The sequence below is a fragment of the Phoenix dactylifera genome, chromosome 10, assembly GCF_051530095.1.
Source record: "Phoenix dactylifera cultivar Ajwa chromosome 10, Ajwa_hap1_PhDact_Kaust_v1.1, whole genome shotgun sequence".
NCBI lineage: Eukaryota > Viridiplantae > Streptophyta > Magnoliopsida > Arecales > Arecaceae > Phoenix > Phoenix dactylifera.
Window position 1 is genome coordinate 31,416,061 of NC_143199.1, and position 25,510 is coordinate 31,441,570.

Here is a 25,510-nt window from a genome sequence, read left to right on the forward strand (position 1 = left end):
TAGCTGCTTTGGTTCTTTTTGACTGTCCCCTCATGGTTGAGATGTTTGGATTGTCTTGATTAATAATATAAAATACAGAAATGAAGCAAAGAAGCTGATGATTTGATGAAGTAATTGGAAATATAACAAAAAAATGGAAGTATATTTCCGTTGAGTCAAATGCTTGGTAGTTCTATTTTGGTAAATCTTGATTGCCACAAGGCTTTCAAGGACTACGTTGGACCTCAATGCATTGCATTACTACTTGGAGATGCATGAGAAAAACTTTGATAAAAATTCCAGTGAGAACCAAGAAATCACAAGGAAGCCTTTGAAAATAAACTCCAATCTGATCCACTGGTCCATCTATGTTGAACAAAATGGCTGCAAAAACCCCTTCTCTCTCTCTCTTCAAGTACTACTACACAAAAGTGACATCTAAACATTACTTGTGTTGGTTGTACTCGCGCTAGATTAACATGAGCGACCGTTTTACCAAAAAAAAAAAACATTACTTGCTACATCAACCAAGGTAATGCATTTCTGTAAAATTTGATAAGATATTTCGATATAATTATATGTGATAGACTATGGATTGCAAGAAAAAGAAAATGTGGGATAGGCTGCAGTAAGTTAAAATTGCCAAGGACTAAGCATTTACTTCTTAAAGTTAGTCGCTGCAAGCCCCTTAAACAGAACAATATTCCAGCTATATGTATAACGATGAGAAACCTTTTGAAGTGCAAAGGCACTCTTTTTTAATTATAACATAGTGAGACATCAAGCATTTACTCGGACGGTATCACCCTTTATTTAGGCAAGAGGTTGAAGGTTCTAATCCAGATGGAGGGACAGATCCAAGGTAAAAATGTAGGAATTAGTCTCTCCTAATCTCAAAAAAAAAATTTAAAAAAAAATGAGGCAAGGTTAACTGCTATGATATATCCCTTTGTTATATCATTCAATATAGAAGATCAAACTTACACTTACAGATAAAAAACTCCAGATAAGCTAGACTTAGACTCCTACATATGAAGTAGGAGCAGCTTTATTGGATTAGTAATAGTTGAATAGACTAGCAGTGAAATCAACAGATATGACCTAAAATTATGAAAGGCCAAACTTACTCCAATAATCATTATCAATTGATCCTCATAAAGATTATACATCTAAAAGAGAGACAGGTATGGGTGAGAAAATAAACAAAATAAGATAAAAGCTTTCCTCTTATACTTTTTTCTTACTGTGGATAGTATTTCAACAAGACCATATGGACGTGGTATTTCTTCAAGACTATAACTATAAGCTAGCCAATCAGCCAGTATTTGTATCTTGCATGCCACTACAAAATTAGAGGAGTGTCCATCAAAGACAAAAGGATGCATACAAATCATCAAATAAAAAAAAATCATAGCAGCCTTGGCCCTTGTAGAGTGAACGACGAGCCAAGGCATTTGAGTTTGAAGGAAATTGATGCTTAGAACAGAGAGAGGGATTGTGATATAATCCCACTTGGGGAACAGTGACTATAAAATAGTTATAAACCGTTGATCATAGAGAATCCTTGTCAGGAATAAGTCCAAGGCTCAATAAAGAAATAGACGTCGCAAGCCTTGATGGCTTTCGAGGTTCGTCGGTGGTTGTGTTATTAGGGCCACCCTACAAAACAATGTTAAGATATACAAAACCATTGACCTCCCTCTGTTTTTCTTGCATTTCTTTTGAAAGGGCAGGTTGTTGCTTTGCCAGCCAAGTAACCTTCTTTCATTTGCCTTTCTTTCTTTTTTTAATGTGTTCTTTTATGGAGGCCCTTAGCCTCTAAATTAGGATAAACTATTTTATGAGAATGTCTTTTTGGGTGGATGGCACAACTCCGAGGTTTGCAATAATTACAAGGATATTGGACTTTGTCACGGATACTAACATAACAAAAATTGGATTGTCACTAAAAAATCTCGCTCTTATGCAAGAAGGAGGCTCAGGACCGTCAGCCTACTCTTCTTTCTCTTATTATTATTAGGAGTTGTAGTATTAATTATTATTGTTATTGTTATTTTTCATATCATCCTATGTGCCAATACGTGAGCTGATTGCACCTGACACGTTGATATCCTACATTGTGTTTAGGCCCATCTCGCAAGATACGTTCACTTGTTGAACCTGGTGTCACGGGCCGATCCATTTCACATAAGATTAGCAACCAAAGCCGGAGATGCACACCATATTACAGTCGTCATCGCTAATCAAACTACCGTAGAATGCAACCAAATAGCATTTCAGCCCCACGGCTATCACACAATTTAGATGAAAAATTATGTTTCCAGAGTTGCATGGTACCTGATGAACGAGCAAGACTGGCTAGCCAATCTGCTACTCCATTGGCCTTTTGAAACATTAGTGCCATTCCATGATCTTGGTCTGGTAGCCTACATGGGACGCTGGAGAAGAAGGTTATAAGAGAGTTTGGACAATACTAATGTATTTTTTCTTTTTTGGCATGCGATTTCTTTGTTACGCTAGAACTTAAAAAAAAAATCCACGGCGTCCATCAACTCTCTAAAAGTATGCTATACTGTACCGAACTAGATGATACAGAATATACCATGCTAGTTTGAAATTAGTATGCGGTACAAGGTACTAGCGCTCGGTATGCTAAATCGGCCCCTATATGAGATGTACTGATAGAATAGTAGCATGGTACCAGTATGAAAATCCAATACCAAAATAGCATATAATGCTCCAAAGGCTCCCTACAAAGAAGTGAATATTCCAAGAATACCAATAAAGTCTTTGAGAATAATTCAGCATTAATCGGACGTAGCAGAAACCATAGTGGAAAAAGTAGTTTAGTTTACCGCCATGGAAAATATACTCCTAACCAATGGACCCGATCTCCAATACAAATCAAAGAATCTATGCTACGAAAAATTTAAAAATTCCATACATCTGACAGAGATGAAGTATATCATCGTACCATGTCTCGCATCATGGCTGCCGTTCATCAAAACGGTTCAAAACCGTCGACGAGTATCTCTCAGATGGGCACCCAAATGCCAGGTGAACCAGGCCTCCACACGCAGTCCCAGCTTGATGGCCGGCCCATTCGCCAAGTACTTCCGGGTTTTGCCTTGCGGCGCTGCCCTTCGAAATTGCGCAGTTTGCATACAAGTTCATTCTAAGGGTACAAATACCACTGGCTCTGGCTCTTTGCAGTTCCCGCATAGCGTCTTTAGCAGTGCATTCCAAGGCGATGTGCCTATAAATCATGAACCTGATGCCGGTGAAAAATCTAGACATTCGAATACCTTGTCGCTGAGCAATTGAAAAATTAACTGAGATCATGGAAAGCTCTAATTAGAATCATAGTGCATATACATGTCACAGTATGCAGCATCTGATTTCTGAGTTGAGATGAATCAAGGCAGCAAAAGTTTACAAATGGAGTTTGACTCAGGTTAGCAATCAGCCCTTATCTATGCCTTGTCATAAAACAGCTGCCTCAATTAAATGATGACAAAGAACAAGAGCAAGCAGATCCAAGCTTAGCTGCAGGTTCGCTGCAATCTCGGTGGAGATTAACTTGCAAATTGTAAGGGGGGGAAAATGGCTGAAGCATTGAGTTCCATTTTTACAGAGGAAGGTTGGGGCATTCTCTGGCATAGCATCCAGGTCGCCTGCAGTTCTTGCACGGATCGGCTTGCCTAAGAACAGATAAAAACAGATTCAGCAACACCGGTAAAGTCATTTTATTTATACTTTTGCTACATATTTATGCAGAACATGTGGGGAGATGTCAAACGGTAAACTTTGTATGAGAAAGCAGGAAATCCTATCCTTCAGAAATTTCACATGATCTACAAAAAATAGTCACAGAATTTGCTTCATTTCATAGATACTGCAATTTCACATGGTTCTCAGTTCTCATTTAAGATAAAGATATCTCATGGATTTTTTTGAGAATAATCCCTGTGGAAAAGCTAAAACGGTGTTGAATATTTCACCAGGAGATCCGTGAAAGCACGAATGCAAACAAACTGACAGCAGCCACAAGACAATCTTAAAGTCCCAATATCAAATTTTACGAGTTATAACCAAGAGATCTCACACATTCCTCTCATTCATACTGAAACATTTGGCTTCTACTGCCATCTTCCTAGCATCTGAACCCTGTTAACATTCAGGTGATTACAGTTCATGCATACCATGATCCTTCAACAAGATATTCATGAGCCCACTCCTCTTTGCCGAAGGCTCACAGCTAACCAGGCAGGCAGTGGTTGCTTGTTCGCTGTGAAAAAATACTTAACTTTGAGTTGCCAATACCTCAGCAGAGATTTACATAACTGAAGACTACCTCATCAGCATAGTATAGCCGAATGTTTGTGCTCTAAAAGTGTTATCATGCAAGCTGATAAGAAATAGCTCGTATCCAGGTCGATGCATGGCTAGAAAAGGAGCACTGGATATCTCAATCTGGTATGTATTTGGCCAGACTCTTGAACCTTCTATCTTAGATAATATCTCGCTCCAGGTAGCTCATGTCTACTTCCTTTCTATTAGAAAATCTAGGACCACCATAGTCCTCTGTGGATATGACTGCATGGACCACAGGAATATTACCAGGCATGTATTTCATCAGCCTGCTAAAACTATGGTCATCTATAACGGACTTTTTAAGTTACAGTCTCAGCCAAGACTATTGCAACTCCACCTAAGGCGTCTACTTGCTTATAATCAACCATATTTTGAATTTAACTGCAGGAACCACAGGCATGTTCAAATTTTTTACAGCTACGGTATAAGTTCAGTGGTGTAGGCATATATTTGATAATGTAGATTTAACCTAGTACCATTAGCTTTGTAGCTCCATGTACAGAACTTACGTGAATGATCAAAATTATGGAGCTGTAATCACACCCCAAATTGACTTATGCCATCAACCGTCATCAGGAGAAATGTGAAATAACTTCTGAAGAAATATATGGTGCCCAGGAACCATTAACCTGCTGATGAGGGCATAAAGGGTGTTCTGACTACTGAATAAACAGTTCCTAAAAATGATAGGAGAGGATGGAGAAAGACATCAGAAAAGGACTGCTTTAACAACCCACCTACAAAAATAGGTGCTGTTTCACCTATGTTTGGAGCTGCAATCACATGGAAGCCTAAGCAAGGTAGCAAATTCCATGGCTTTCACATCATCAAGGTTTTGTTTAGGGATAAGTGCAATAACTAATTTTTTTTCCTTCCTAAAAGCATTATTATGACATGAAATTTCTCCCAAAAGCCACAAAAAAAAACCAGATAAGCAAATTCCACTATAGCATGATGCATAATGAGCCTGCAATCAAATTTGCATGTACTCTTAGGATAAACCCTTGGACCAAACTTCCATACAATTGCAACATAAATCAACAAAAGAGAGCCTGCGAGAGAGAGAGAGAGAGAGAGAGAGAGAGAGAGAGAGAGAGAGATCAAAATCTAATAAAATTACAGTAGCAACAACCCTTCTTAAACTGTAAGAGCCAATTATAATTTCTTCTACACTTTCCTAAGAAATGTGAACTCCTTATGATATCTTCCTTTAATAAATAGAAAAGAAAGCTTATTTAGTATATGTGACCAGCAAAAACTAAACTAAAGACTCAATAATGCAATACTTGGCCCCTTAAAATGTCCCCAAATGCTCAACCACCATATAGTTGGGAGCTTTGTTCTTTTATTAAGAACAAGACCCTTGCTAATCTTCATGGACAACATTGCTAACTTCTCATATGTGACTGCGATTCACCATAGTGGCTGGCCATCTAGTTTTCTCTTTTTAAGTAGGTTTTCTAAAAATTAACTAGAGCACTGCATGGACCTCTCAAAATGAAAATCGAAACCACTGATCATGATCTATGGCAGACAAAATGACGAAACAAAATATCATATATTTTTAAGTTCTTTCACTCATGCATTGAATCGATGAAAAATGAACACTTTTAATGGTACGATGCCATGTTTTTATTTGATCTAAAGTCTAGAAGTATCCAAATCAGCTGAAATTTGATCTATATGTGTTTTAAAATATTTAGATCAAGATCAAAATTTTACATTTGCAAATTATATGGTGTATGAAATGCTTTAGCACACAAGCTATATTGTTATTGTTTATTTTGTGTCTACTTGATGCATAGGCAAGAGATCTCCAAAATAAATGACTGTTAGTCCATGGGCATGATCAATGGTGATAATTTTCATGCTGATAGCTCCATCATTGATTTCCATTAGAAAGCATCATACATACATATAAACATACACACATAAATACATGCATACACACGTTCATACATATAAACTCCCAAAACCTCCTGATAATAAAAACTTTAGCTCTCATCTCACCATGCTAGCATGCCTATTCTTTCATCCATTCGCCATTCTTGCATCACGTTTAACTTGAATCAAACCATGATGCAGTTCCCTTGCCAAGACTATCAAGAACTTATATCCCTAACCTGCCGTTTCTTGTTGCCACCATGCAGATCATTTCAAGATTCCAAAATTCATCTCAAGAGGAAGGATACTATCTTAATATGTTTAGTCCATCACATAGAATCTAGTCTCCAAAAGAATTTACTCTTTTGTCACCTGATTTCCACAACCTCTATGCCGATTTACCTAAGGTGGTACATACATACATGCACACATATAGAATAGATTGGAAACCACTAAACTCCTAAAACTCCTTATTATTAAAACTTTAGCTTTCTTCGCTACATCGCCATGCTAGCGTGCCTATTCCTTCTTTTGTTCACCATGCTTGTGTCATGTTCCACTTGAATCAAATCATAATGCAGTTCCTTTGCAAATACTATCAAAAACTTATATCCCCAACCTGCCGTGTATCTTATTACCACTATGCAGATCATTTCAAGATTCCAAAATCCATCTCAGGAGGAAGGATACTGTCTTAATTGGTTTAGTCCACCACATAGAATCTAGCCTCCCAAAGAATTTACTTGTTTCTCACCTGATTTGCACAATCTCTATGCCGATTTACCTGAGGTAAGGTTCAACTTAAAACTTCACCGTACTCTATTGGTCTAAGCATTATCCCACCTCATTAGATGAATAGTACCCTATTCTCACATATTCCACCACTATATATAAAGAATCCACTCAGATTTGCTGGTTAATTCACCGGGATTCCAAACAAGATTAATCACGACTATAGTTCAACAAAACTGGTGAATCAAGGCAGTCTTGTGCCCAAAGCCCCCTGAACCGTATTACCAAATAAATATTCTGGTTCCTAAGTATTATAAGTGTTGCATATGGTCAAAGAACTTGACCGGGAATCTTTGATCTCAAAGCCAATGTAATAAGCTCTCAAAAGTCAAAGCACATACAATCCAAGTAACATCAACTTCACTAGAGAACTCTAACTAAGATAAACTCATATATACTCATGCCACTTCCAAATGCATAAACTGAGAATTTCTTTCTCTTAAATTGAGCCAAATCAACTCCATCAGTATGAGCATTATTGACATATTGAAGGGAGGTTATTGGCTCCAAAATCTGTATCAACATCAAAACTCTTAACCTTCCATCATCACTTTCATTGCGAAATGTGCTAAAAGCCTATATAAAGATGAGAAAAGAAGGTCTGCCTGTTGTAATCTTTTGTTGCTATGAGAAAAATATCTGAGGAGCCAAAAATGTAGAAAGAGAACAGGAAAATGATTATACCCTGTCCACATTACCTTCGGATTTACCTAGATCAAGCTTGCAAAAAAGTTAAAAACACGACTACGTTAGACTAGTTTCAAGAACCAATGCACACACTGATCACTAAGGTGACAATGCAGTGTATCCGACACTTCTGAAGGCATGATAGCTCAAAGAGACAAGCTCAGCCAAAAATGTTTGCTCCAGTTAAAGAGCATACAATGAGTTGTTATCTTACAGACCCCATTTACACGGTCGATTGGTCCAAAATTGGAACAACTCTCTGACATCTCTCTCTTAAAAACTCAAGCGAGACACCACGTCAAAGCAGACAAACTATAAAGACGCTTAAAAACGCTTCGAACGATATATATTCGGCAAACCAAATGTTCAATAGAACAAGATACTCATCCATACCCCAGGCTCGTCCAAGTCCTATATAAAACCCTGACTTCCATCACAGACAACTGATCCATGAGTTCTTCAAAAACAAGTAGCCGAAAATGATTCTAGTCCTATACCAAATTGTTTTGATCTGATCCGGAAAAAGAATCAATTCTTGCGGGAAAGAGTAAGACAACCTAAGAGCAAAGCAGGAGTAGAAGAAAATTTCTCCATGGTCACACAGAATAACACCAAAAGAAATAAAACATCGAGAGAGAGCTTAGGAAAGTAGCACACCTTACTAGTCGTCCTCGCCACTCTCATCACTAAAGTAGCCAGCTTTCTTCGCCTTCTTCTTCCTATCCTTCCCATCATCTCTCCACTCCTCCCTCCCCCTCGCCTTCTCCTCGGCCCCCCTCGTGTCCACTATTGATGCCCAGTTATCATCCTCGAACCCGGCTTCATCCCCACTATCCGATCCCCAGTCATCCTCCCTAACGCCGCCGCCGCCACGGCGCTGCGCATCCCTCCGGGCCCGCTTAGGGTTTGGCCGCTCCCTGGGGCCTAGCTGGTTCCTAGGACACTCGTAGGAGAGGTGGCCCTCCTCGCCGCACTCGTAGCAGCGACTCTTGTCCTTGTAGACCCTCCGGCGGATGAACTCGGCGGCGCGGCCGTTGTCGGAGGCGATGGAGACGGAGATGGTGCGGCCGTTGAGGACCTTGCGATCCATAGTCCGGACGGCGGCGGCGGCGTCGTGGCGGGAGACGAAGAGGACGAAGGCGACGCCGCGGCTCTGACGGGAGACCCGGTCTTTGAGGACCGTGACGCGGGCGACCTTGCCGAAGGTGGAAAAGATGGTGTGGAGATCGGAGTTAGTGAGAGAGTAGTCGAGGTTGGAGACGTATACCGTCGATTTGGAGGGGGCGAGGCCGCCGGATCCGCCCTTGGAGGCGCCGCCGGCGGTGGCTTCGTGGTGGTGGTGGCCGCCGGAGGCAACGGCGGAGGATGAAGAGGGAAGAGGGTAGCGGTAGAGGAAATCGTCGTCCTCATCGTCGCTTTCCTTTCCTCGCCGACCCATCCCTCTTCCGATTTCTCTCTCTCCCTTCCCTATCCCTCACCCCTGCTGTTTATTATAATGTTTCTAGAAACGCGTATGGGAAACGCCAACGTTGTTGAGGAACTCATTTGTAACAAGATTTATTTAAATTAATCAGGTTGCTTTATGTTCGGGAATAGAGCAGGAATAAAGTGCCAGATAACTTGTACATTATTTGCCAATCTAACTTAAAATATAGAGTTACAATTCCAATCAGACTTTTCTCGCTGCCGAATAACTATTCTAATATAAGTATATAACGTGAAATAACTTAATATAAGCGGTTGGAAGTAGAGCTATGAGCTATTATAAAAAGTTGTTTACTATTTAGTAACTACATTTATAAAGTGTCACAATACTTTAACATATATTTGGTAAATAAACTGAGAGAGTACTTTTGTATAACAAAATTATCATAAAAAATATTGCATAGTATTATACAACAAAACATAATAAAACATAATATATATTAATACATAAATATACGATATAGTATAATATTATTGTAATATAAAATAATATTATTATAATATAGTATAATAGTAATATAATTATTAGAGTAAATTATTTTTTTGATAATATAACATAATATTAAATTATTTAACATAACATATTAATGTATTATGATATAATGTAATATATATTATATTTATAATATAATACAATAATAAAGATATAAAATATTATAATTATTAGTATAAATTAATTTTTCATAATATAACATAATATTAAATTATTTAAAATAACATATTAATGTATTATGATGTAATGTAATATAATATAATATTTATAGTATAATACAATAATAAAGGTATAAAATATTATAATTATTAGTATAAATTAATTTTTTATAATATAACATAATTATCTAGCGTAATATATTAATTTATTATGATATAATATAATATGATATTATATTTATAGTATAGTACAATAATAAAGTTATAAAATATTATAATTATTAGTATAAATTAATTTTTCATAATAAAGGGACAAACTATGTAATTATTATATTTTAATATGGGCATTTTTGTCAAAAATACAGCTTTCCGACAAAGCTGAAAACAGCATCAAAAGCTGTCTTTAGCTTTCCGAAAAAGCTAAAACAGCTTTCTGAAAATTTTACCAAACACCATTTTTTATCTAAAATTACTTTTGGAGGGCAGAAAGTACTTTTTGGCCCTCCAAAAACTCCCCCAAATAGGGCCTAAGAAGGTTTTGCTGCTGCATTTATCCCAAAATGATCCTGAAAAAAGTTAGAAGCAGCCAATAGTTTTCTCTTAATTCTAAAATAAGATAATTTTTTATTCTTTTTCCTTTTTTTCATAAGAGACTGAAAATTGGTAAATACATGTATGCTTGCGTTCCCAACAATGGAGCTATAAAATCCATATCTTTCTCTTGGATTGCCCTACTATGACTTGATAAAGGTTAATTTTTTTACCCAAAAAAAAGGGTTAATTTTGATTCGAAATTATAAATAATTGATATTGTATATGATCTACATTTGTGATCCATGGTAACTGAAAATAAATTTTTTCAGTAGAAAAACAAAGATTATACCAACGTTTAGAATCCTCACACTTGCTGCCCAAAAAAAGAAATGCATCTTTCGGTTAAAGTAACCATGTCCAAAATCACATGTCTTGGTGCACCCACTCTTGCATGTGATTTATACACCCATCATGAAGGTTCGTCAACATCCCGTCCGATGCGCGGTGCCACTCGGGCCCCTTTCTACAGGCACTTAGATGATGGACCACCGCCCCTCAGACAGTCAGACTCGGCAGGTGGCTATTATGGCAACTTATACGGCTTACCACATCCAACTGGCTACAAACGTTTAGATATTTGGAGCAGGCCTCTCTTCACCCAAGTTCGTTATGGAGCAGGCCCAAGTTTAAGTGGCAGGGGTCACCCATATTGGCCTATCAAATGAACCTTTAATAGCTTGAGGCACTTGGGGTTCTACCTTTGCTCTTATAGCGCCTCGGATGGTGTTTTTAATCTGAGGGCCCTCACTCCCGAGTTTCCTCATGGATGCGTGCTTGATGGTGGCAGGAGAGATGGTATAGGTTTCATCATCAAAGGCCCACACTCTAGGATGATTGCTGCTGGCGGGTGCTAGATCTTCGACACCTCTATTCCGAAGGCGAAGTTTAGAGTGATGTGGGCTGGTTTGGGTAATGTACGACGTGTTTAGCGGCCCAGAACAGTGCTGCTTGAGGGTGACTTAGCCACGGTGATTGGTTTGATCCAGAGGGACATCGGTGGCGTGGATGGGCACCACCCCCTACTTAGGACATTCAGGCTATAATGAGAGGCAATGTTGTGTTCCAAGCCAAGTATGTTTACAAAGAGGCCAAGTGGCCATGGATTCGGAGGCTTCGTAAGCGGCTGATCACTCTGGAGGAACTCTGTAGATTGGTGTGTTATTTTTTATTTTTTTTGGGATGTATCTATAGTAGAAGTATATGAGCCATCCACTGTAGTAAAAAACAAAATACTGAAATCCCACCTCAAACAATCGACACGTCCCCTTCTTTCGTTTCCATTCATGAAGACCATTTTCACCAAAATACGCCTTCCACTCGTATATTTGTCACATTCCTAGCAGTAGTACGCAGTATCTCCGTATCTGGGGCTGATCCCCGTCCCACAGTGACTGAAGATTCCAAAGCGCGAGGGTTCCCCGGTCAGGTACAAAACAAAGAGGCGAAAAAAAAAGCGTCACGCAGGCGGCCGCGTGGCCGGCTTCACCCGCTTCATCATCTTCTCGCCTTCTTCTCTTCTTGGCCCTAAAAATCTAAACCCAAAACCACCACCACCACCCTCTACTCCCCACAACCTTTCCTCCCGACATGGCTTCTACGTCCAATCTCTACTCCTCCTCCTCCTCCCCCTTCCTCCAATTCTCCCATCTCCCCTCGCGGTCACACCACCAGAGGCCCAATCCCAGCTTCGTCTCTCTGCCCCACAGGCGGCGCTCGCTCCGATGCTTCTCCTCCTCCTCCTCCTCCTCCTCGAACGGCCAACCCGACCAGGGAGATGACGACCCCGCCGTCAAGGAAGTCGAACGGCTCCTCGAGGAGAAGCGCCGGGCTCAGCTCGCCGCCCGCATCGCCTCCGGCGAGTTCACCGCCCAGCAATCCGGGTCCGAATCCCTTCTCTCATCCCCTCCTCCCACGCATCTCTAGCTCCTCGTCTTCCACGGACTGGTTACTGATTGTTTTCCTTTTTCTTCCAAGAAAAGGTGGATTTCTGTGGTGAAGAGTGGGCTCGCGAAGCTGGGGCCACCAGGGAAGCTCTTGAAGGAGCTGCTGTCGAGATTGGCCGGCGAGGATGGTTCGCCGGAGGGGGAGCGGCCAGAGATCCCGCAGGCCAAGGGGTCGTTCAGGGCTGTGGGAGGGCAGGCCTTCTTTCTCCCTCTTTACGAGCTCTTCCTCACCTATGGAGGTATCTTTCGCCTCACCTTTGGCCCCAAGGTAATGAATTTTTTTTCAGTGCTCCTACTACTTCTGTTTGTACTACTTTTTGGCAAGAATGGGAAATTTCTCTTAATGCTAAAGTTTCGGGTTTTTTTTTTTATAAAAAAAATTAATCAGTCGTTTCTGATCGTTTCTGATCCGGCGATAGCTAAGCACATACTGAGGAATAATTCCAAGGCTTACTCCAAGGTATTCCGATAATTTCTTCTTTCCTTTTTTTATCAAATTTTCCATTCTTGATGGTAGTATACGTATTTGTTTTGGTGGATACAGGGTATATTGGCAGAAATTCTGGAGTTTGTGATGGGAAAGGGTTTAATCCCAGCTGACGGTGAGATTTGGCGGGTCCGGAGACGTGCCATCGTCCCAGCATTGCATCAGAAGGCAATTACTTCTTTGTTGATCGGTTGAATTCAGCGACTGGGTTTTGTTTCTGTTGTCTCTTTGTGTGTCCTCACTGGGTTTTGTGAACAGTATGTTGCTTCCATGATCAGTCTCTTTGGAGAAGCTTCATATAGGCTCTGCGAGAAGTTGGATGCTGCAGCATCAGATGGAGAGGATGTGGAGATGGAGTCGCTCTTTTCACGCTTGACATTGGATATCATTGGCAAGGCTGTCTTCAATTATGAGTTTGACTCTTTAGCATATGATAACGGAATAGTGGAGGTGTTTATCTTAATTCTTTTTACATTTGCATGTTTGCATCCACTTACTCACATATCTTGTCCATTTTCATGTTTTCTGTTTGTGATATGACATATCTCTTTCCATGTAATCTACAGGCAGTTTACAGCGTTCTGAGAGAAGCAGAGATGCGAAGTACTTCTCCAATACCAACGTGGGAAATTCCAATATGGAAAGATATCTCCCCACGGCAGAAGAAGGTCGCAGAAGCTCTTAAGTTGATCAATGGAACCCTTGATAATTTGATTGCTATTTGCAAGGTAATTCTTGTCAACTACATTGATGTTCAGTGGTAGAAAATATAAGTTTCTTTGGCCCCCAGTATTTGATGCATTCAACAGATTAAGATTCCCCAGGTTATAAGTTATTGCTATAACTTAAAGATAATATAACTTCAGAAGGTTATGGATACCATCTGAGCAAACACATATTTACTTTGCTGGATGCATTTCGGTACTTATGCAACATATTACTAACTGTTCTGTACTAGCCTGAATTGCTCGTCTGTTCATGATTACAGAGAATGGTAGAGCAAGAGGAGTTGCAATTTCATGAGGAGTACATGAATGAGCAAGATCCTAGCATTCTTCACTTTCTACTGGCATCAGGAGATGATGTATGCATCAAATTCTGTGTTGTTTGAAGTTTGTATATTTGGCAGTTGAACATGTTCGTCTAAATTCTTTAATGCTTGTATTAGGTTTCTAGCAAGCAACTTCGTGATGATTTGATGACGATGCTTATAGCTGGCCATGAAACATCCGCAGCAGTTTTAACATGGACCTTTTATCTTCTTTCTAAGGTAACCATCATCCGATTACTAGTTGCATAAGCATAATTTTCTTATTTTGCTGCAAATTACCAAGCTTGGATAACATTCTGCAATTCCTAGGTAACTTCTTGTGGGTTACTGCAACCAAGTAGCTGCATTAGCATTCCCGGAATGTGCACAATACAGTTGGCAGGAGACTAGACTATGGTCTATTATTAGGCAATTGCTAATGTACAACTTATGCATGCAAATTTATTTTCACTCACATATTATTGTATAATTTTACTAAAGACAGATTACATAATTCTTGCAAAGTTTATGGCTTTCATGCACATATTACTTTCTGCTTTAAATAATTTATGTTTTTCCTTTAAAGGAGCCAGGAGTCATGGCCAAGCTCCAAGAAGAGGTAAACTGAGCATTTCTATATACATAAGATTAAACAATTTAATACTTCACTCTTCTTTTCAAAAACCATAAATGCTTTGTTTGGTCATGGTTTTCAGGTTGACTCCATTTTAGGGGATCGCTTTCCAACAATTGAAGACATGAAGAAATTAAAGTACACTACACGAGTGATCAATGAAGTGAGTGCTTGTGATTCTTTTTGATTTGCATCAGTGTGGCTCATTCACAAACACTTTAAGGAGGTCTTACTGTGTCATCTAGGCAAATATAATGACACAAATTCAAATTATTTTGCAGTCATTGAGACTTTACCCGCAACCACCAGTTTTAATTCGCCGTTCTCTTGAAGATGATGTGCTTGGGAAGTACCCGATAAAACGGTAATAATTTTATCACATTTAAGAATATTTATCCCAATTTTGACTAAGATTATAGTGATGGCTTTGCTCTGTTAATTTTTTATCGATATAAAATATGGTATATCGGAGTTTTTAGTTATCTTCACCTGCTTAAAGAAGCTACTCAAAGACACTTCTGGATGTTCTTAAGAACTTTTTTCTCTCTTTTGAGGTTTTGCTATGGAGACTTGCTTGGATTGGTGTCTCTTCTTTCTCCCTTACTTCAATTACACATATCAGTTTACATTATAAGGGGCCGCATGATATTCAGTTTAGATGGAGAAGAGATGTCTAGTTTTTCCAACTCATAAAGGACATATGTCAAACAAAATTCGATCCAAAGCATATGCTAGGGATGCTCAAGGGGATGGAGTTGACCCAAAACTACTATCCGGCAAACTTCAGTGACTGCAAAATAACTCAGTGAATAGGAAAGAGAAAAGGTGGGCTTTTGCAAAAGACAGAACAGAGTACTTAGTGGGAAAGAAAATCCCAATAATTCTATATGGGAGAACCTAAATTTTCTGATGAAGCAAGTGAAGCAAATTTAGAACAGCCAACATGCACGGAAAAGGGATGAGAAAAGCAGGGATGTAATTTCGGGGTAATAAAGGACACCAGAGGCTCATCTCAAGCTCAACTGAATAAATTCTGGCAGGTTTGCATGGGTAAATAGTGGACCCCTATGCATGGATAACCCTGACACCTGTTGAAGAAAACATATTTATATCGATTTATAAAAAAATGATTTGGAATTTTAGGTTGAACATGGACCTTGTATATCTGTAGATTACAATGCTGAATTGCATTACTGCCTGACAATATTCTTATGTTACTTTTATCCCATAAACCACATGTGCACATGCTGTCAACTTCACATGTGTGCATGCTCGTACATGCGCATGCAACCTTCAGAATAAGAGCACAACGGGCTGTGTTTCTATATAAAACAGGCAGATGCATATTCTGCTATGATGCAATGAAATGATTTTCAATTCTACTGGCTTTGGTTCTTGTTATATTAAAGTTGACTGTAATACTTCAAAAACATTGTTGAGATTCTGTTTTTTTTTATTTATTTATTTTGATTGATAGGGGTGAAGATATTTTTATTTCTGTGTGGAACCTCCATCGATGCCCTAAGCATTGGGTTGATGCTGATAGTTTCAATCCTGAAAGATGGCCACTAGATGGACCAAATCCAAATGAGACTAATCAAAATTTCAGGTTTGCATTATTAATCGAAGTTTTTTGCTTCTTATTTTAGTTCTTTTATGTTGCTTTGTTTTTTGCTGTCGATGTGAATCAAGTTTTGTAACTCCAAGTCCCTCATGAAAAGAGATGTTCTATATTATCAGTGCAAGAAACTTAAAATTTCATATGAACACATAAAAAAAATACACAGCACAACATCCCATTTGGATCCGACCACAACAGTCAATACATCATAGGACAGTTGTACTCTTGGATCTTTGTTTTTACAGTTTTTCTGTGGAAAACGTATTGTTTTTATGGTTTTATTTAGTGTTTGATACTTAAGCTGCAGTTATGCTCATGTTATCAACTGCAATTATTTCAGTTATTTACCATTTGGTGGTGGGCCAAGAAAGTGTATTGGAGACATGTTTGCTACATTTGAGGTAATTCTCTGAGATCTCGCTTGTTCTTGAAGGTGTGAATCATAAACACAACCACAGGTCATAAGCCGTTCTGTCCATCTGTTTCAGCTTTAGAACCTATTTTACCAATCAGTCCTACGATAAGTCATTTTCCATTTTCCATCAGTATAACCTTTTCTTACATCCTTCCCCACAAACTTCCTCCATACCCAAGAATCTTTCCTTATTACGATCCAGAGCTCATAGCTTAGGACATTGCATCTTAATATGTTCCTCCATCACTTCTATCCTCGAAGCTGGACATTTATAAGCCCACAAAAGAAGGGAAAAAAGGAGTAGCATATTTATAATAGAATATCATTCGTTATATTATAGGGTGTACCATAACTTGAGTTCGTGGGATGCAAAATATTGAAGTTTTGCGTTCTCAAGGATGCATTTATAAACTAATGTTTTTTTTTCTGCAGACAGTGGTAGCAACAGCAATGCTTACAAGACGATTCAACTTTCAAATGGCACCGGGAGCAGCGCCTGTAAGTCATTCACCTTTGGCTAAACATCTATCGTAACTTCTCTGATGTCAACAATCAGCATTTCTAATGTAGCATGAAAATTCATATATGCAGGTGGGGATGACAACAGGAGCAACCATCCACACTACTGAGGGATTGAAGATGACTGTTACACGCAGGACTATGCCTCCCATAATCCCCAATTTAGAGACAAAAATACTGAGGGTAGATGGTGATCAACCTCTAAGCTCGACTCCATCTACAGTTAGCAGCAGTATATCTGAGGAGGATCAGGAAGGTGAAGTCTCTACAGCCCAAATGTCATAAACACACTGCCTTTTTTTCGTTTACTCTTCAAAGAAGGGGTTATTTCTCCCTACAAAAAGTTCCAGGGGTTTCAGAATTTGGCATTCTCGTTGGCCCAAGCTGTCAAAAGGTCCCATGTTGTATGTATATTGCTGGAAATACCTGCATCATAAAAGCTGCTTCTTGTCCTTCCACTTGCTGTTATAAAGGGACCAGTGCCATGTAATAGGAATTGCTATCTTTCGAAGTGTAATGTCCAGCATGATGAACTGGACTAGGGCTTGGGAGTGCATATGATGCCTAATTCATGCAGGATAGATTGTTTAAAGGATCAGCTTATAGAAATGCTGATCATGAATGTACTTGTGATAGATTGTTTCAAAATTCGGTTAAAATAATCAGCTTGAAGAAATCCTCTTTGGGACAGCCTTCATATATTATATTTTGCTTCATAAAATAGTTTCCTAAGATTATTCATGTTGTTGTGCCGCATCATTGGTTTGGAGATATTATTTTCTTGTTGCTTGTTGGGTGGGTTAGTTCAGAGAACCATTTTAAAACATACATGACAGCACTGTTCCTTGTGATGAAAACTTTCAGGCACTTACAAGCACAAAAACTGAAAGAGGAAGTTCTCAACTGGAATAGCTCAGATATAGGATAGGTTTCTTTGGTTTGTTAAAAACCATGTGAGTTCTTTCACCTAAATATTTCCAGTTCAACTATCCTTGTGCTACCAAAACCTGAAACTGAAATTAGCTATCCATTGTTCATAGCCTAGTCTGGTTTGAGCTTTCTAATACCCAGTTCCAGTTTGATCTCTACCACAGGTACAATTCTACAGAAAAATATCAGTGCAATACGCAGGTCAAATTTAAGAGATTGATGGCTTCATATTGGTTGGCGTCATTATGAACATATTTACTTACACATGCAGAGTGATCATGAATGAGATTGCAGACTAAACATCCACAGCTTCTAGCACCTGGAATACATCACTAGTAACTATTCCTGTAAACATGGTTAAAGCAGTTAACATAATATATAATTATATTAAAATGTTCTTTTTTGACTCAAGGAGGGGAAAATCACAAGCTGTAATTTACATCAATATTTACAAATCTCACCTATCACCTGCCCTTCCTCATTTAAGATTGGTATCGTCTGGATCTTCATCCTGAGCATTAAAACCCGTAGCGTCTGCATAATTAGACAACCAGCAACGACCATCTCCTAAATTTTGGATCGTCGAGTTGATTAAGCAGTGGAAACTTCAGATTATGCAAAACATTACCCTTCATTGTCTTCTAAGGTGACAGCGTGACGGCAGGAGACGACATGACTTCACCAACATTTGACTTAAGCTGTTTATTGAAGACCCAAGTAACCAAGTTCCATAGCAATTACCATTTATTGTTCTTAAGACTTGATACATATTGTTGATTCTTTTTCTTAGTTTCTGGAGTCCAGTGTAAAATGAACATGATATTGGAACCGATCATGGATTCATATCTCTATTCAAGTCAATCTTATCTGATCAAGGTAAGTTGAACACTTCAATCAAGAATGCGAAACATTACCATTTTGTTTCATCATTATGAACCCCTGATATTACTTTCCCACAAAGTTGGCTATATTTTGCTCTCCGTTTAGGCTTATCTTTTTTGGAAGAATCTTTATTTTCCCTTATTGATACTCTCTTTGAAAATGCACCATTGTTAGGCCCAACTTTAATTAAAATGTCTTCAATGCACCTAATTACTCCAGTTTTCCTTTCTCCTAACTTTTACATCTTTTATCCACTTCTTTAATCCTTGCATTGATGTGTTGGCTTAATTATGTGGATTTTTCTTGTATATTTAAAATATTAATATGAAGACTGTATATTTAAAAAATTAATTTTATTTTTTATTTTGTTTTTTTTTTTTGTACAGCGGCATCTCATACAGCTCAGTACAGCCAAAAGTGTCGAGAGAAAGAAAATAGCGTAAAGGCGGAGGGACAACTACATAATATGTCCAATGGATCTCTTCCAAATGTTCTGCGACTTTATTCGCCTTCCGATATACACGAACAGTCTGAAAGGAGCCACAATCTCTCACCAATCTGCGAATATCACTGAGCAGTGGGTGGCCATCCTCTGCCGGTCCGATTAGCCAGTCTTTGTTGCAAAGTTTTCATATGGTGAGAGATATTTTACCCAAAAAAAAGGAAAAAAATACATCAAAACATATCAGCCAGCACTCGTCATGGTTTTTGATTCAGCTAGAAGTTATTGAACTAACAATTAACAGCATAATTAACCACTAAATCAACTGCCCGATTACTTCTTTTTCTCAAGGGATAAAAAGAGTTTGTCCGGCTGCTCCAACCATGAACACCACACAATGAGGCAAAAGATCGAACACAGGAACGGTGGAAGCTGGCCCACCATGTAAAGAGTCCGTTGCCGCCTGATGTCCCAAGGAAACCTCACCCCCTCGCCTTCCCCTCTTGCTCGCATCATGGCGGCTTCCGCTTCCATCTCCAACGTCCTCCTCCTCCTCCCGGCTTTATCCCCTCGCCCGATCAGCCGCGCCCTCACCTCTCGATTTCGCCGGTCGCCGTTGCCGCTACGGAGAAGCTTCTATAAAGTTCGTGGTCCTTCCCGGTTGCCCCCCGTCGTCGTTGCCGCCCAATCCAACTCCAACTTCTTCAGAGGTTCGTGCTTGTAATCTCTTCCTCTCTTTTCCAGTTTCCAGTTCTACCCAAGGAAACGGATCCGAGGAGGGTTTTCTTCCACGAAATCTTGAGGGAAGGGGGGGAAACACTTGGCCGTAGTCTTTTAGGTTGGGTGATTAAATTGTGTTCTGCTAGGTAATAAACAATTGGGGAGGGTGCGAGAACTAGGTTCGTACAGTTAGGGCCCTGATAGCTGGAAATTTCTTAGAAACTTTTGTTCGATTTTTATCAACAATCGTTACTATTCGCCTTGACAATGGGAGTCCTAGGGAAGGAGGCCATCCATGTTTAACAAAAATGCGATTTGGTGGATAAAAATCGAATCTTGGTGGTACATAATAACCACACTGGTGCACACAAAGTGCATCGAAACAGGACAGAATGACTAGGCATCATGTGAGCGAGGGATTTAACTCCGTGTTTATTGATGGTGATTAAGAACATTTCCGGCGGATTTATTGTACATTTAGGAGGAATTTTCAGAGGAGAATAGTGCTTTTTCTCTGAATTTGTTTGTCCTAAACATACCGCGGTGGATGGATGAGGGTGAGCCTTGGCACAATGGTAAGATTGCTCCATCATGACCCGGAGGTCATGGGTTCAAAATTTGGAAAAAGCCTCTCCGAGCAGCAGAGGAATTAAATGTGCATTTCTTTTTAGAGCTTAAATGTGCCACTCAAAGTTAAATGCTTCATCTGGCTTGTCTGAAAAACAAGCTCAATACTAGAGATATTCTTGGCAAGAAATTGGGTAAAGATCTTGGTGGATGTGTTCTTTGTAATGGAGCCAGGGAATCAATTGATCACAGCTGTCCCATTTCCATGGAAACCTGGAGTATTATCAGCAGCAGCCTAGATGTGCAAATACCTCCTACCAGGTTTGGAGCTTTCTTCCTTATCTGGATTAAGGACTCTTTTGCAAAACACTTCCATCCTATCATATTGATCGTAATTGCTGCTATTACTTGGGCATGCTGGAAAGAGAAGAATTCCAAGATCTTCCTCAACAAATCCACATCATCTGCTCACACTGCTCATGGTGGTTTAAATTTCTTCAAAAGATTGGTCTATCCTTTGTCATAACAAGCATCTCCCAACATTCATTGAAGTTTAATCCAAAATTAAGCATATGAACAGAAACTTGACTGATGTCTAATTTCTAGTCATCTTTCAAAGTGGGGAGAAGTGTACATCTGATTCTAAAAGCTGTAGCTGATGCCTTTAGAAACCCTGTTGTTGCTTCCTTGAAGAATCCATCTAATCCCATTCGGCCTCAGATTTAGATTGCTTCTTATTACCTGGTCTAATTTCTGCACTACAGTTGGCTGTTTTCTATCTGTCTCCTTGCTCTGATTGATAAAGGTGTGGAAGTTCTGTTTGCATACATTGGGTGTGAAAGCTCTGATTGTAAACAGCTCTCAGGAAGAGCTGCTCGACTGTTCTCATCCTCTCTGTGTACATTTCCCTTGTTTCTTGTTTATATTCATTAATAAAAATCGGGTGACCGAATGCTCCCCCCAAAAAGAAAAAGAAACAGTCTCTCCGAACACTGGGGTAAGGCTCATAAATCTAACCCTCCCTAGACTCCGCAATGGTGAGAGCCTCTTGCACTGGGCCGCCTTTTTTTACACTAGGGACAGATGATTTACATATGATAACTTTTAGAAATTCTGTTAATGGATCAAGGGCAGAGTCTTTTTGAAGCATACCAGAGTTTAGGAAGATTTGACTATATCTACTTGTTCTTATCCTCTTTTATGGGGGGGAACATCCCGATGATGTCCCCTAATTAGCTTAATCAAATGTTATCCAAAAAATAACCTCTACATTTCTCACCACAAGACAGAGTTATTGCAATGTGGATTGTAGACAAAAAATTTCGACAGAAGGACATCATCATTACCGTTGCACTTATGAGATGGTTCCAGGCCTGCAGCTCTCCAGAAGAAAAGGGTATGAACTTTTTAAGTTGGAACCTGAGAAGCATTTAAGTTTGTGGACTTTCTTAAATAGTTTGGTGGCAACTACTTTGGAGAAATCTGTTAAGTTATATTAGACTTTGTAACTCAACCATTGAATTATGAGAAGGGAACCTCATATGTTTGTTAAGCATAGGTTAGGCAGAGATAACACGATCTCCTATTTCTCTTTCATGTGTCAAAATACATTTTCTGATGGTTATCGTTATCTGCTAGAATGTTTCACTGAGTGCCATTCTTATTTTCTTGAGTACCGATCTAGAGCAGATTACGAGTATTGAGAAATGATTTATTGCAATGAGCCGATCTAGATATCTTGTGGCTGTAGAAGGCTGAAAAACCAGATCTCAACAGAGATCTGCTTATGTTTGATGACAATGTCTTCATCCTTGAGTACAGGCCCTATTGGCACTAATAGCTGGAACAAAGCTCACTTTTATATCATATTTCGTGACCTCGGGGTTACACTCATTTTCCCCTAAATATTTTCAAGAAACGACCTGATGGTTGCTAAAATTGAAATTCTACAAGCTGGCAATTAACTGAGAGAGCCCTTGAGTGTAAAACTCCCCTTGCAAAGTTTTTGTTGATTCTGAAACATGTCATTAAGTATCAAAACTTAGTCTCTAGCATCTTCTGAAGTCTCTGCATTGCGTCCCGTGTTTTTTATAAAACTAGTGCGGGATATGTAAATACTGTTTTGTTTTTAACCTAACCCTGCTCGTAACATTATGTAGTCATTCAGACAGCTTGGAGGATTGGAAAAGATGTCACTGAGGCAGGTACCAAACTTGTGCCGGTAGGTTCCCGGTTCCTCGTTGCCATGTTGGGCTGCTTATTATCAGGGTATTTTACAGTGTTGATATGAAACATTCTCAGAGTTAATACATTATTGACTTAGCATTTCTGATGTCAGGATGTAGTTCCCAGACCTCTAGCAAGGATTGGTGTAGCAGTTGCTGCTGGAACAGTTGCTCTTATTCTGTTTAAATCCTTTCTATCCACTGCATTCTTTGTATTGGTACGCTTTTCTATCATTTAGCTATGGAAGTTTGAAAATATGAAGTTCTATCAATTGTGCTGATTTAGTCATAGAAGGGAGAAATTGTCATTAGCAATGCAAGAATACATATGCATCTCATCTACAAGAGCTTCTTCATAACTGAATATTGTTACTTTCACGTAGAGCTTATCAAAACCCGAGCCGGGCCAGGCTCGGACCGGGCTCTACAGCAGAAATTAGGCCCGATGGCTATGCCCAGGCCCGGCTCGGCCCGACTGTTGGGCTTAAATTTTTGTCCAGATCCGACCCGACTTTATAAATCTGGTTCTAGGCCTGTCTAGCCCGGCCCGACCCGATATGCCCGATTTTTTCTTTATTTGGAATATGGAAATGGGCCAAAATGGCCTGACCAGGCCCGGCCCGATTTTTTTGGTCGGCCCGCTTTTCTTGCCCAGGCCCGACCCATGGGCCTTTTTTTAATGCTCAAGCCCGAAAAATTTCGGGCCGGGCTGGGTGCAGAAGGCCCGTGATCAGCCCTACTTTCACGGAAGCTTTGTATTGTATGCTAAGGTTCTGGAAAATATATGGAAGGATTTTGTTCTTCTTTTATGAATTTGAAGCCTGGTATTTCTTTCATCTTTCATTAAGTGTGCCTCAACTAACTGATTAATTTTAATAATAAGCAATTGTTTCATGTCATGATCGGATCACTTGTTATATTTTCCACTCAGAGGTGAACAAACTAAACAGGTCACTTCTTCATTTTTTTTAGTTATACTAAAGAATGGCACACCTGACCTTTTTGCAACAGGCCATGATGGGATTTATATATTTCGTCTTCATCGCTTTGAACACGGATGAAAGTTCCAGAGGGGATGAAAGCTCCATGGGGGGTGGAAGCACGGCGTCTACCGAAGATGACACTTTGGAAGAAGCTAGACGAATAATGGAGAAGTACAAGTAGATAACCATATAAAATGGCATTCTATTGAACGTTTTTTTATCAGTTTTCTAGTATAGAATTACAGTCAACAGAGGACGCATGTATTGGAGACAATTTAAATGATCAAAGCATTGTGAAATAGAATTATAGCCAACATTTTTTTTTTATGAATGGAAACAATGACTTTGTTGGAAGAAAGCAGCAGGTAGGATTCTTTTCTTTTCTTTCTTTTTTCTTACCACAATGGTCTTGTTACAGGCTATACATTCCACCAAAACCTGCATCAATATATGCTGATATGATCAAACAATTTAAACTGAACTTCCCTTACTTTAGAACAACAGACCACTAGAGAGAAATCCAGATGGTGCTGCAAACAACCTCAGAGATAAGAAGGCTAACTCTTTTTCTGAATTAAATCTGCATATCACAACAAAATTATTTTTCCTTCTGAAAAAACAATCCTCGGGCAGTTTGGCCTGTGCTAGTTTTTGAAAGGGTAACGGTAAGGAGCTACTTTGCCTAGGCATTAGGGAGGAGGAAATGGAGCTACTCAGGGCTGAGGTGAAGGTCATACCAATTGACAAGTTAGTGAAGTGAACATTGTCTTCTATAAGTCACCCAGGATCGCACCTATTCATCCTATATATATTATGAGGTGGCTGAAAAGACATCTATTCTGAACGCCCTGTGATTTGCATCATTGATTTGATAAAGAGCATTGTGAAGAAGGGTCAGAATGTTGTAGAAATTAGGAGCTAGATTTCCTAGCTTCACCACAAATTATATTTTAAATTTTTTCTTATAAAAAAACTTTCTCGAGATAATGTTGTTAAATATTTTTTAAAAAAATAAAATTAGAAAAAAAAATAAAGCAATATCAAACATGCCTTTAACTTTTGCTTCGGTAGAATTGAGGACGTTATTTCTGCTTGCGTAAAAGCCCGCATAAAGACGACCGTTATCATGATACATGCATGAAGTCGTCAGAGTTTGCCGACTTGGTGATGCCACTTGGTAAGTATATGAAATCAGCCGGTATACAGTTTTTCTAGAAGTTTTTATTTTTCTCTTCCCAAATGCCCTTTTTTCCACTTAAAATAATAGAGTAAGAACTAAATATTGTTGCAATTTGAGCCTTTACTAAGGTTGCATGCAGAAAACTTGACTGTTAGATAACCCAATTAGACAAGACTGAGCATAACTTAAGTTTCAAATAAATCTAATAGGATCTTATGGTCTGAAATAATACAAGATTAGGCAATTAATAGCAGCCCATCGAAGCTCCTACCTAGTATATGTGACAACACTGTTGGCCAGTTCAACATAACACGAAGGTTAGCCGGTTTGTTCCATTAAAATGGACCGAGCAATCAAAGTCCTTTTGAAATCTAAAGCCAATATGTATGGCAATGTTGAGAATTATTGCTTGTTTATTCTATAATTTTATTTCTAATTTAATTCTACTTAGTTATCCCACCTAAAATAAATATTTTTTTGTTCTAC

At 39.1% G+C, this 25,510-nt stretch overlaps 3 protein-coding genes across 4 annotated transcripts; 2 read left to right on the plus strand and 1 right to left on the minus strand.

Moving 5' to 3' along the window:
* Nucleotides 1-2,768: 2,768 nt before the first annotated feature.
* On the minus strand, nt 2,769-9,202 carry U11/U12-31K (RNA recognition motif and CCHC-type zinc finger domains containing protein). Of its 2 annotated transcripts, none has more exons than XM_088706004.1 (2): nt 8,374-9,202; nt 2,769-3,235 (listed from the first exon to the last, which is right to left on the minus strand). In XM_088706004.1, exon 1 carries the CDS (start codon nt 9,152-9,154, stop codon nt 8,378-8,380), a length of 777 nt encoding a protein of 258 aa, XP_088562130.1. In that variant the 5' UTR covers nt 9,155-9,202; the 3' UTR covers nt 2,769-3,235; nt 8,374-8,377. The 2 variants fall into 2 exon arrangements, with proteins under 2 accessions (XP_088562130.1, XP_008789535.1); XM_008791313.6 differs by lacking the exon at nt 2,769-3,235 and adding an exon at nt 3,300-3,680 and having other exon boundaries at nt 8,374-9,200.
* Nucleotides 9,203-11,826: 2,624 nt separating this feature from the next.
* On the plus strand, nt 11,827-17,771 carry CYP97A3 (cytochrome P450, family 97, subfamily A, polypeptide 3). The gene is made up of 15 exons (XM_008791312.6): nt 11,827-12,326; nt 12,426-12,657; nt 12,778-12,849; nt 12,934-13,044; nt 13,135-13,326; nt 13,443-13,604; nt 13,865-13,960; nt 14,045-14,146; nt 14,493-14,525; nt 14,623-14,703; nt 14,822-14,904; nt 16,018-16,149; nt 16,502-16,562; nt 17,009-17,074; nt 17,168-17,771. Exons 1-15 carry the CDS (start codon nt 12,034-12,036, stop codon nt 17,378-17,380), a joined length of 1,929 nt encoding a protein of 642 aa, XP_008789534.4. The 5' UTR covers nt 11,827-12,033; the 3' UTR covers nt 17,381-17,771.
* Nucleotides 17,772-19,288: 1,517 nt separating this feature from the next.
* LOC103706994 (uncharacterized) lies at nt 19,289-24,202 on the plus strand. The gene is made up of 4 exons (XM_008791311.6): nt 19,289-20,059; nt 22,796-22,857; nt 22,975-23,079; nt 23,873-24,202. Exons 1-4 carry the CDS (start codon nt 19,816-19,818, stop codon nt 24,023-24,025), a joined length of 564 nt encoding a protein of 187 aa, XP_008789533.5. The 5' UTR covers nt 19,289-19,815; the 3' UTR covers nt 24,026-24,202.
* The last annotated feature ends 1,308 nt before the right edge of the window (nt 24,203-25,510 follow it).